At 55.0% G+C, this 13,035-nt stretch overlaps 1 protein-coding gene across 3 annotated transcripts in view; it reads right to left on the bottom strand.

The window, feature by feature from the left end:
* GSG1L (GSG1 like) overlaps positions 1–6,431 on the bottom strand; it is a 294,726-nt gene extending 288,295 nt beyond the window's left edge. For 2 of the 3 annotated variants that reach the window (XM_031934488.1, XM_031934489.1), the window contains exon 1: positions 6,018–6,360. In XM_031934488.1, the coding sequence (XP_031790348.1) occupies positions 6,018–6,360 (343 nt within the window). Of the gene's footprint in view, positions 1–6,017 lie in introns of all 3 variants that reach the window. The other variant, XM_031934490.1, reaches the window with a different exon arrangement.
* Between the last annotated feature and the right edge of the window lie 6,604 nt (positions 6,432–13,035).

Here is a 13,035-nt window from a genome sequence, read left to right on the forward strand (position 1 = left end):
CAAGGCAGACGGCAGACTTCCTGGCGGTCCTTGGAAGGCATTTGACTGTGACTGAGTGAGGAAAGGTCCAGAGTGGAGAACGGGGGTGATCCGCCTCCAATGGAACAGGGAACCCTCCGGCCACTGGGTGGAGAAACAGACCATGAAGTCAAAGCCAGGAGCAAGGGGAGCTGCAGGGCTAGGTGGGATGCACTGGGTTCTGATTGACCGGCTGGCAGGATGGACCAATGGACCAGGCGTCCAAACTGAGGTTTGGAGCCCTGAGCCCCTAGAAGGGAAGGGCGGCAATTCATGTAAAGTGGGGGCAGAATAGGTGGGGGCGGGGGGACCATGGACTCCTGCAAGGAGCAGCTCCACTCACTCCCATTGGGAGTACAGACTCCATCTGCCAGGTTTTCAAGAAAGGCCATAAATCCAGATGTTTCTATGAAGTGGCTCCATATTCAAAGGTTGGCAACTTATTCAAAGACACCGTGAACACTGCAGGGCCAAACAAAACAGATACACGGTTCAGATGTGACACGTGGGCCACCTGTCTGCAGCCACGGACTCGAGGGTCAGATGGCAGCAAGTCCCATTTAGCAAGTGCTGGCTGTGGCCAGTGGAGTGCTGGGACCACGTTATCTGGATCAACCCCAGTGATGCTATGGTGGGGCGGATAGGATCATCCTCATGCCCCAGCCAAGGAAACTGAGGCCCAGAGAGGGCAGACTCCTACCCAAGGCCACACAGCAGCTGGCAGTGGTATGAGGACTGGAACCTGGACCATCTGGGCCCAAACCCTGTGATGGGTCACGGGACAGGGCTCTGTCCCCTCCGTCATCCACACAAAACACTCAACAAAACTCCATTTTACACACGAGGAAAGAAAAGACCAGAGAGAGAGGGAGCGTGATTTCTCCGAAGCCACTCAGCAAGTTGGCATCAAAGCCTGGAGCCAAACCCGGGACTTGTGACTCCAGATGCAGTGCTCCGCCCAATGAGCCTGGTTGGAGGAAGCAAGGGAGCCTGAGTGAGTTAGACTGGGGAGACTGGGGGGCAGCACAGCACAGCAGGCAACAGCCAGGTTCCGGAGCCTCCCACCTGGGTACACATCCCAGCTTTGCCACTTACTAGCTGTGTGACCTTGGGCAACTCACTTCACCTCTCTGTGCCTCTGTTTACTCATCTGGGAATGACAGCAACCAGGGCACCCACCTCATAGGGCTATATGCGGACGAAAGGAAGTAACACTTGTCAGGCCAGCCACGGTGGCTCACGCCTGTAATTCCAGCCCTTTGGGAGGCCCAGCACTTTGGGAAGCAAATCGCTTGAGCCCAGGAATTTGAGACCATCCTGGGCAACATAGCGAAACCTCGTCTATACAAAAGTACAAAAATTAGCTGGGTATGGTGGCGTACACCTGTGGTCCCAGTTACTCAGGAGGCTGAGGCAGGAGGATGGCCTGAGCCCTGGAGGTGGAGGCTGCAGTAAGCTGTGCTCACAATACTGCACTCCAGCCTGAGCGACAGAACAAGACCAGAAAAAAAAAAAAAAAAAAAAAAAAAAAAAAAAAAAACCATGTCGAGGAGTTAGAGCAATGCCTTCCATTGTGCAAATCTTTGCCCAACAAATCTCCCAACATGAAACGCATCGAATATGACACTAACATACTCCCAAGCACCAAAAACCTCCTGGTTGGGAACATCACAGGGGTCCTTATACTTGTGACACTGTAGTAGCATAATTTAGGGGACTGGGCAGAAGAGCTGGGGTTCTCTGTTCAAAAGAAAGGAAGACCAGACACGTACGGGGAAGGCTAGCCGGAGACTTGACTCTGAGTGACAGGAAGGCGGTGCTGTGCCCCACATCTAATGATGACTCGGAAGCTGGGTGCAGGATGAACTGGGGAGTGGGGGTGTGGCAGAGGCGGAGGGATGGCTGCAGAAGTCCGTGGGAGACATGGATGGCTGTGGGTGGCTCAGCCCGGGGTGGCAGCAACACCAAGGTGGTGCTCCCCACTCCCTGCCCTACGTCACCAAATCCTTGCACCTCCAGTGGGTGCTAGCTGCTCTGATCCCCACCTACGCAGTAGCCCTGGGAGGTTCCTGCCTGAAACCACGCTGCTAGTAAGAGGCTGTAGAACTTCCACCAGTTCTACAGGGGAGAGAGTGTTTTTGAATCTGAAGGAAACATGCTCCTTTCTGCCCCAGTATCTCTGGGACTATGGGAGGGGTCACCGCAGTGTGGGGCGTGTTGGCTCCCAGCTTGGGTTCCCCATGGGTCTTCTGGCTTCACACCCACCCCGTCATCACCCAGTCCTGGGACTGGTCTCTCCCTTCTCTCTCCAATCTCACCCCCCCCCTGCCAGCCTGGCAAGTCCCCCAAGACCCCCCCACCCCCCCCCAGTCTTCCCCAGCCACCCTTTTCCTGCAGCTCAAAAGCATACAGGATGAAGTCCAATGCGTGTGGACATCGCCTGTGCTCCCAGCTGGCACAACCCCCCCCCACCTGCCCCACCATCGCCCCCACCCCAGACCTTCATTCTCCCCTCCTCCAGGCCTCTGCTCAGCCACCCCCACCACACCCACCAGAACGATGCTTGTGTCTGCTCCCTACCCAACCCCTCCCCAGCATCTCAACCAGAAGAGAAATCCAATTTGTGTGAAGGGCTTGGGGTGACTCTGTGTCAAGGCCACGCTTCCCTTTCTGTTTGTGGAAGGACACGGGTGCTCTTCTTGGAGCAAGGAGAAAAGGTTTCTTTGTGCAGGGTCTGGTGAAAGTATGTCTGTTTAGGGCAGGCTGCAGTTTTCTTGGTGAATGCTGTAGACTTTTAGTGTGGGAAAAAGGGCTTATTACATTTCCCTGTGGCTGCCTGAGTGGGGAGAGGTTTCTCTGAGCCTAGAAAGGAATGACCAAACAGGCGAACAGGCGTTGGAGAGGAGGGAACATTTAGCAGCTCCTTCTCACGGAGCGGTGAGGATCTCCTGGTTGGTGTTTGCATTTGGGTGCACGTGAAACACACAGAAGGAAAGAAAGCTTTGCTGTAGTTTCATGGAAGGGAGGGAAGTTTAGCCTTGATATATGGGGGTTGGGATGGTGGGATTTTGTCCAGGGGACTATTGGGGTGTGTTTTTTTTTTTTTCTTTTTTTTTTTTTTTTTGCTCTTTGAGTAAAAAAATAAAATAGTCACAGAACCCAGAAGAAAGGTTGTCATGGCAACAAAAGTTTGAGGCCAGGTACTTGCTATCACCCTTTCAAGACCACAGTGATGGAGAAGGCAGGATTTTGGCACTGTAGGATCAGCTGCAGAAACCACCCCAGCTGGCTCCGATTCCCAAATTTCTCACCAGCACTGACAAGCTGATAACTATTTTCCAAGCTCTCAGAGAGGAAAATTGTGATTTCGGGGAAGGGATGATCTCCAGCCCACAGTGACCAAGAGGAAACTGTGGGTTTCTTTTATTTACCCAACAAATTAACCACCCGCATTTCTAACTCACAGAGTATTGGGAGTGAGGGTCTTAACTGAGCCCCCCAAAATGCCAACTTCCCTGACCCCTTAACTCTACTATTCTCTTCCCCGATTCCTTCACTCTGATTTCTTTCTGCTCCCGAGAAGACAATTTGAGCTCCCTTCCCAGAATCCCCTGTGAGCCTCAAGTTTCTCATCTGAAAAAGCAAGTGCCCTAGAAGTGTCTGCCTCAAAGGTGGCAGCCAGGATTCAACAAGATTCAGGAGATGAGAAGTTTCAGCAGGACCTGGTGCACGTTCAAGGCTCAATAAATGTTAGCTAGCATTGTTTTCAAAATAATTTTCAATTAATAATCTTTTGAAATACTTCAATATCCCAAGTCAAGCCCTGAATGAACTACAGGGAAATAACTGTAGCAAGTACTGGGACCGTGACCTTCAGGGAGCAGCCAAGAGAGACTCCAAACAATTAAGAGGCTCAGCTGACCAGCTTGGACCAGGACACTCCACAGAGGTAGAGACAGGGCCACTCCAGTGCCAGAGATGCACCACTGTATTTTCAGGTGTGTGCACAGAGGAAGGGAGGCAGAGGTGGTATGTCCCCAGGGTTGGGTCCCCTGAACCTTGGAAACACCTTCTTGAACTTGGAGAAAGATGTACAGTAGCAAGATGTCTACCTCCAAGGACGAAACTGTTCCTGACAACAAGGTGTTATGAGGCCTCCGTGTGAGAGATTAGGGTTGGGCTGTGCGGAAGGCAGAGACTTTTGGCCAAGATGCCTTTTGAAGTTAGTAATTTTAATTGCATCCCACAGTAAACATTTGAGTCTTGAGTGTAAAGCAGAAGTGGGTCTGATGGGGTGAAACCAATCAGGGGCAGGTCCCTATTCAAACACCATGTATCTCCGACAAACAGCCAGCCTGGTTCAAGTCACAGTAAAGTTTGGTCAGGCACCCCCAGAAGCGAGACAGAGGAGGCAGCACGGCAGGAAACCTCCAGTTCATCGTCCCAAGGCCCCAACCAGTATGCACGCTGCAAATGTTTCTTGAAGACCTAAGAAGCGCTAGACACTACTCGGAGGCAGCAGTGAACGAGACCAATCAACCCGGCTGGCCCTCACAGAGTGACATCCTATGGGGAGAAAGAACTATAAGCTAGTGACCAAAAACAGGCCCCAGAAAATGTCAGGCAGCGCCAAGTGTGGCAGGCAGATAAACGCAATGGTGAGATCTAAAGATGGAGACCCTCCCTCCAACGAGGAACTCACAAGGTTGTCCCTCCTCAGCGTCCGGACTTGGAAGGTAGGTGAGAGAGTCCCAGTGAAACTGACCAGGAGCCCCTGAAGAAGGAGGTGGGGTGGGGAAGGGCATCCCAGACAGAGGATGCAGCCTGTGCAAAGGCCTGGAGCTTTTCGCTGGGTTCGCTTCACAGCTTCCTGCCTCTGCCCTCTAAACCACTTAGGCCACTGGCTTATTTAGGGCAAACTAAGGGTGGAGGTCTGCTCTCACCCACCCTTGAGCACACACACATATGTGGTGTCCACACTGAGGAGCTAGGCACACAGGGAGGAGTTTTAACCTTGGAGAAAGAGGTCAATTCACTGAGGAGGGTGCCCACGCCTGGACACCCCTCTGAGACACCACGTCTTTTGGGCCAGCTCTACCTGCTGTATGGCACAACCTGCTGTCGGGCAGTTGTCCCCTGGGCCCTGCCACAGCCCGGCTGTCTGCCTCCAAAACACGCACTCCAGCCCAGGCTGCCTCTGAAAGGTAGAGGAAGGGGTTCAGGCAAAGGGGACAGCTTGATCTGCCTTCTGAAAAGTCAGTCCCCCCACCGAACCTAAAGGGAGCCTTGTGCTAAGCTAAGCCCTCCTGGACTCCTCGACCCGGAGTTTGCCCAGCTGTCTCCAGTTCCCCAGTCTGCCTCTCCCAGGAGGGGGCCAGGATACAGAGGCTCCCTGGCATCTGGCAACAGGGGTGCCTCTGGGCGGGTGCGGCTTTCTGGGAGCCCGCGGACTCCCCCACTCCCACTCCCGTCTGAGAGGTTCGGTGCGGGTTGGCGATGGGGGTGGAAGGCTCCGGGGTCTGTGGATCTGCGGCGGGAGGGGCGGCTGATAACAGGAGTCCACGCATCACCCCCACCCCCAGGGGCGTTCCGGGGTGGATGGGGGCATCTAGTGCCCCGCGAAAGGAAGAGGAGGAGGGGGCGAGCGTGAAGATGAGTTGAGGGGCGGAAAGCAGCGCGCACCCCTCTGACCAGCAGCTGAGGTGGGCGCCTTCCCGGGGCGCGGGAGCGTCCCCAAAGCCGCGGGGCGTCCGCAGGGGGTAGGAGGTCTGCCTTGCACCTCTCCGCTGCGGAGCGTCCCTCACGTCCCCCCGCGCTGGTCTCCGGCCCCGGAACGGCGCGCGCCCCCTGCCCCGGAACGTCGCCCCCAGCCCGGCGGAGCGCGGAGAGCTGGGCCCAGGCGGCGGGAGGAGGGCGAGCGGGTCCGGGACTAGGGCCTCGGTGGCCGCGCCGCCCCGGGGGAGCGGGAGCCGAGCTGGCCGCCGCCCGCGCGCACTCACCAAGCCCGCTGAGCTCCTCCTCGCACGAGTACCAGATGCCGGTGTGGAAATTCCTGAAGAGGAAGCGGTCGTCGCCGGTCTCCCAGCTGTAGAGCGCGCCGCCAGGGGGGCCGTTCCCCGCGGCGGTGGCGGCGGCGGCAGCGGGGGCGGCGGTGCCGTTGGCCGTGGCGTTGGCGCCCGAGTTGGGGCAGTTGGCGCGCCCGCCCTGGCCGCAGCCCGGCTTGGGGACCCGCTGCGTGCCCTGGCACCAGTGTGTGGTGAGGAACGCGGTGGTGGCGAACAGCAGCGCCAGCAGGTTCAGGGCCACGGCCAGGAGCGCTCGGCCGCGGCGGCTCGTCTTCATGCCGCCCGCGCCGCCTGGACGGGACCGCACCGCCGGGGAGCTCCGCGCGCGAAGTTGGCAGCCGGCGCCCCGCGTCAGCGGCCGCTGCCCGCCGCGCCCCGGGGCTCTGGCGCCTGCGATCGGCGGCGGCGGACGCGGCGCGGGCCCATGCCCCCCCTCAACCCCGGGGTGGGGGCGCGGCGCAGGGGGCGCGCGGGGCGGGCGGGCGGGGAGGGCGGCGGTGGAGGAGCGGCTCCGGCGCGCCCGGAGCCCGGAGCGCGAGTGTACCTCGGCGAGGAGCCGCTGGCGCCTGGCAGCGGCCACGGCGCAGGGACGCGCGCCCCTCCGTGGGGAGACACCTGCAGGCGGCCGGCGACACTGTTCCGGCGCCCGCCCGCACGGGGAGAGGGGGCGCCCCACGCCGGGCGCGGGCGGGGGCCTGGGAGTGGAGGGACGCCCCCGAAAGAAACCCGAGACAGGGTGAGGGTCTGAGACGCAAGGAGAATCCCAGGCAAGGCACTCCTGAGAAAAATCCCCACGGCGGACGTGGGGCAACAAAACCCACCGGGAGCGGGCATCTCATGAGACCCAGAGAGGCCCTGCCCTAGGAAACAAGGGCAGAGCCTGCTGGGGGCCCCCAAGAGGGACATAGACCAGCAGGACCCTGCCCCAGAAGGGGATCCCCAAAAGGAGCCCCGCACCAGACCCTGAGAAAGGAGTTTTCCAAAGAGTCTAAACAGCAGAGCCTGCAGGGCTTTCCACAGCCAGGGAGCTGCAAGACCCCCTGGATAAGACACCCCATGCTGGACCTGGAGTGTCAGGATCTGTCAGGAGGCGCCCCTCCTGGAGTGTGGGGTTATAGGGTTTGAAACGTTTTTCTATCTCCTGGGTGTCACCTCCAGCATCTGGGAAGAGCTCCCTTCCAAGGATGAAACTGTCATCTGGGCTCCCAACCACAGCAGGCAACTGCAGGAAGAGTGGAAACGGGGTACCCCAGACAGCCCACTGCACCCACCTGAGATCCCAAACAGCAGAACCCTAGCAGGGCCCATGCCGACCACAAAGTTATTGCAGCTACTAGGCAGTGGTGCCGTGCAGGGCCTGCCAACCCTGCTCACATGCACACCATGTGAATGTGAGTAGAATCTTCAAGATTGGGGTGGGGGCAGGGTGGTCAAACATACTGACTTTGGGATCAAGTAAATCTAGGGCTTGACCAGCTGTGTGGCTTTGAACAAGTCACTTACCCTCTCTGAGCCTCAATTTCCATAACTATATAAAAGGGAGGACCCCCCCCACCTTCAAAGTATATCACAGTGGGCTGCTATAATGAGATCATGGCTGCAAAAAGCATTTGGCACACAGTAGACTCAATAAACGTTAATAATTCACTGTTACTAACATCTGAACCAAGATTAGTTGACCAAACTCAAACAAACCTCTTCGGGCTCTCTTGTGCAACGTGGGAACTGTGTGCACCCCTGTCCCCAGCTCTGCTCTAAGATGACCATGCTCCCTGAACTCCCTTCGTGCTGCACAGCGCTTACTGCCCAGATGCTCAGGGCGTGCAACAATTAATTGCATGTTGATTGTAAGATCTCATTTGAATTCTGCCCAAGCTGAGAACTGCTCCGACAACCCCCAGCTTGCCGAGTGGCGGGCCTTGCAGAATTCAAGGTGAACCGATTATGAATTGCCTTACTCCTGTGGGTGAGCCGGCACTCACTGTCAGCTGCTGCTACTCTGCCTGCGGGTAGGTGAGAGGAAAGCGTTGTGGGCAATGTCCCTGGTAAAAACAGGCATGAAGGATGACCAAGGGTCTCCAGACTTGCTTTTAGAGCCCTTTTCTGGCACTGTGCAAGAGGTTCTCAACTATTTTGAAAGAGAGGACCTCCATGTAATAATGGTGGCATTGAGAGTATTGGTTGACAGAGAAAATACATCATCACCAAACAGCTATAAAGAATCCAGTAGTACTTTTTTTTTTTTTTTTTTTTTTTTTTTTTTTTTTTTTTTTTTTTTTGAGATAGAGTTTCACTCTCTCGCCCAGGCTGGAGTGCAGTGGTGTTGTGATCTCAGCTCACTGCAACCTCTGCCTCCTGGGTTCAAGCAATTCTCATACCTCAGCTTCCCAAGTAGCTGGGATTATAGGCACTCACCACCACGCCCAGCTATTTTTCATATTTTTAGTAGAGACAGGGCTTCACCATGTTGGTCAGGCTTGTCTCGAACTCCTGACCTCAAGTGATCTGCCCGCCTCGGCATCCCAAAGTGCTGGGGTTACAGGCATGAGCCACTGCGCTCCGCCTCCAGTAGCACTTTTAAACGGGCATGCGGTATTCATCATGAGTGTCTGTGCACCATTGAAAACCAGTCCCTCGATGTGTGCTCAGCAGGGTACTTCTTTGGACTTGAGGCTGTTGTTGGTGTGCATGTGAGCAGGGCTCAGTGACCTACAGCTGGGAACCCTGTCCTGCAGGTTTGAAGCCAGGAGAGCCCAGGTGAGATATGTCTCAGGGACCATGTCTCAGGGATCATGTTTCTGAGATAAGTCTCAGAAACACCTGAGGATGCACAGAGGGATTTGAAATTTCCATCTAAGATACTCTTCCACTCACTGAATGCCCAGCACTGGAGAGAAAAGAGAATGTGAACGAAGTTCGTAAGAAAGAACACTCAGAACTTTGGGAGGCCGAGGTGGACAGATCACCTGAGGTCAAGAGTTCGAGACCAGCCTGGCCAACATGGCGAAACCACATCTCTACTAAAAATACAAAAATTAGCCTGGTGTGGTGGCGCACACCTGTAATCCAGCTACGCAGGAGGCTGAAGCAGGAGGATCACTTGAACCCGGGAGGTGGAAGTTGCAGTGAGCTGAGATCATGCCACTGCACTCCAGACTGGGCGAGAGAGCGAGACTTTTGTCTCAAAAAGAAAAAACAAAGAACATTGCTGAATATGCAGGGGTGAAAGCCAGGGAGAGCAATTCAGCAGGGAGGGATCAAAGTGGGGATGGCTTCAAGGAAGGCCTCACTGAGAAGGGGACACTGGAGCAAGGATTTGAAGGACATGTAGGGGCAAGCCATGAGGACATCCGGGGGAATGGAAGTTCCAGGCAGAGGGATGGCCAGTGCAAAAGCCTCGAGGCAGGAGCCTGTCTGGTCCTTTGGGGTGGGGGGACAGTGTGGCTGGAGCTGAGTGAGCAAAGGGCAGAGGAGGAAAAAAGGGGGTAGGAGGTGCTAGGGGAGGGGACAGATCACCTAGGAATGCAGAGGCTACACAAGGACTCAGGTATTCACTCTGAGCAAGGTATTCACGCCGGCGGAGGGTCTGGGCAGAGGGGACCCATGTCTGGTTTCGTATCTAACAGGACCACACGGGCTGCTATGGGAAGAAGGGTGGGAGCAGAGAGACCAGACAGATGCTGGCGAGTGGATTCCAGTGCATGAGGCCAGGGACTCAGACCAGTGTGGGGACAGGCGTGATGGAGGTTCTGGGTCTTTTTTAAAGGCAGTTCCAGGCCAGGCGCGGTGGCTCACACATGTAATCCCAGCACTTTGGGAGGCCCAGGAGGGAGGATCACTTGAGTCCAGGAGTTCAAGAGCAGCCTGGGCAGCAGAGTGAGACCCTGTCTCTACAAAAAAATTAAAAATAAGTTGGGTGTGGTGGCATATGCCTGTAGTCTCAGCTACTTGGGAGGCTGAGGCAGGAGGATCACTTGAGCCGGGCAGGTTCAAGGCTGCAAAGAGCTATGATCGGACCACAGCACTCCAGCCTGGGTGACAGAGTGAGACCTTGTCTCTAAAAAAAAGAAAGTGGAATGAAGGCAGATCCAGCAGGATTTGCTCACGGACGGAACACGCAGAAGTATGATTCCAATGTGTTCAGCAGGAGTTCCCGCAGGGACGGAGTTGCTATTGGCTGAGTCAGAAGCAGACCTGTGAGGCACAGGGAAAATCCAAAATTCTGGCCGAGTTTGTACTGGGCCTTTCCCGCGAGCTGGAGACAGTGAGTGGAGATTACACCCCTGGAGGGACCACTTCAGGTATCTACACAGCCTTCTGAAGTGAATCCAAACTCATCAGCAAAACCCTTGGATCGCCACAGGGATTTTTATCCCAAATAGTGATACAGTGGAATTACCTTGGGCGTGGAGGGAAGTGGTTGCAGGGAGAGGTAACGGGATTTGTTTAGGAGGCCAGAAATGTGAGCCTAAGTCCCTGGTTCCCTCCTCTCTGGCTCACTGCCACAGGCCAAGGCCTTACTGCAGCCTCCTGTCCCCATGCTGTCCCTCGGCCACTCCAACCCTGCACCTGCCTCCAGGGAGACCAGCCCCACACACCTCCACCGAACCCCCTCCAAATGCTCCTACAGCCTGCCCTGCAGGACAAAAGCCTCAATGACTGAGTTCGCCCTTCCAGGTCCTAGTGACTGGCTCATGTCCACGTCTCCAGCCCCTTTGCCCACTCCTGCACTGCCACAGCTGCACCAAATCACAGTGCAGTGTCGGACCACCTGGTGCTCAAACTGTACCCAGGCCTCTGCACACATTCCTTCCTCTCCATGGAACATGTTTGCTCTGCTTCCTCTGCGTGTCTTTCAGGGTGCTGTTGTAAGCCTCATGCCGCCGCAGAATCCTCCCTGACCCCTATCCCACGTCCTGGCAGCCGGTCATCCCTCCTCTGATCTTCAATATCATGAATCACGCTGAACCGTGATGTCTGTTTTCACACCTGTCTCCCGCACGTGCCTGGGAACCCCCTCCTGCTCACCCCACATGGCACCTGCAGACCAAATCTGGCCCTTAAGCCTATTTTGTTTGACCTGGGTGGAGTTGGCCTCCACAGCGTGTTAAATTTTTATCCGTTGCCAACATTCCAGAACCATGAGCGTTCACATAAGAATCTAGCCTCCCAGGCCAGGCAAGGCGGCTTCCACTTATAACACCAGGACTTTGGGAAGCTGAGGCAGGAGGATTGCTTGAGGCCAGGAATTGGAGATCAGCCTTGGCAAAAAAAAAAGTAAATTCTATCTCTGTAAAAATTTTTAAAGTAGCCAGGTGTGGTGGTGGGCCCCTGGCTCGTGTTTTTATACTCAAGAAAATTTACCAGAAAAACTGTTGCTATTAATAATGAAATTCATACTTTTCAGGAAACATGAATCTGCTTTGAAGGGACCTGTCCCGAGTGCATTTCACATTTCCTTGGCGTCCGTGACTACAAAGTCATTTGTTAGCTTCTGGGCTTCCTAAGTCACTTCCTGGTTTCTACACCTTCAAAACAGAGCTTGGGAAAACAGAACATCCCCAGCCTCCAGGCTCTCCTAATTATAGCAAGAGATTAGCCAATTTCCAATTATCAGGGGAGTTTTTTAAACATCGACTTCCAAGGTATGCAAGCCTAATGCCCACTTTACTCCCCTGGTTAACCCGACACTCCAGGTTTCTGGGGAAAGCCAGCCTCACGGTGTTTACCAGGCTGTTCGTGGTTTAGGGCCACCATTCCCAGGGGAGGGAAGGCCCTGGAGCTCTGTGCAATCAGAGACCTCCGTCTCTACAAAATATACAAAAAAAGTTAGTCGGGTGTGGTGGCACGTGCTTGTCATCCCAGCTACTCAGGAGGCTGAGGTGGAAGGCTCGCTTCAGCCTGGGAGGTGGAGGCTGCAGTGAGCTATGATTGAGCCACTGCACTCCAGCTTGGAAGACAAGGCGAGACCTTGTCTTTAATGGTAATAATAATAAACAGGGAAGCGGGTGATAAATTCCCCAAATGCATAGATGTTATATAATATATGTATGTACATTGAAACATTACACTGCACCCGAGAAATATGTAGCAATTATTATGTGTCAGTTATAAAATTAAAAAGTAATTAATTTTTAGAAATAACTGGGAAGGTCTGAATGTTAATCCTGGCTCTGCTGCATCTGGGCTGCGTGGTTTTGGATCTGTTCCTGATCTGTCCTCAGAGCCTCAGTTTTCTCATCTGTGAAATGCGGGCGGGAAAAGAACACCAATATGTATGGAGTGTTCTCAGCACAGGAACGCACTTCCATACGTGGTCGCCCATCTCTCGTCATTCTCAATCCTCAAGGGGTTAGTTGTGTCCATTTTATAGATGAGGAAACTGACGCTGCTCAGAGAGGCTCCATCAGTTGCACCAAGCCTATGTGACAGAAGCGTGGGGCATGCAGACAGAAGTGTCTTGGAGGGCTGACAGGTTGTGGGGGACTCCTATCCCAGGGCCTTCAAGACCGGCCCAGGAGCTTTGATCTCACTCGGCGAGCGATGAGGATCCAGGGACGGTTGGAGCAGGCACAGGACGCTGCGTTTCTGGAAGGCGGCTCTGGGGAACCGCGGTCGGTTAGATGGGAGGTGAGGCGTCGTGGGGATGTGTTAGGAGGCTCACGCACGGTCCATGCCAAGTACTGAAGCCTGCTCTGAGCCGTGAGAAGGAACCTCACACTTGTTCCCCAGCTGTGTTCTCGAAGAATCAAGCCAAAACCCGCCACACAAGAGCTCTAGTACATCTGCTAGGAAATACTCTCAGAGGCAGTGACACAGCACCGGCGAACTGGCCCTGTCTCCAGCACCCACCGCAGAAGGGAAATGCGTGACAGGTCACAGATAGGTTTGGGTGGGATGGAGCAGTAATAAATGAGATGAGGAAGAGTTACTCCTCAGGTCAGTCTGCACA

The sequence above is a fragment of the Piliocolobus tephrosceles genome, chromosome 17 (genome assembly GCF_002776525.5).
Source record: "Piliocolobus tephrosceles isolate RC106 chromosome 17, ASM277652v3, whole genome shotgun sequence".
NCBI classification, from domain to species: Eukaryota; Metazoa; Chordata; class Mammalia; order Primates; family Cercopithecidae; genus Piliocolobus; species Piliocolobus tephrosceles.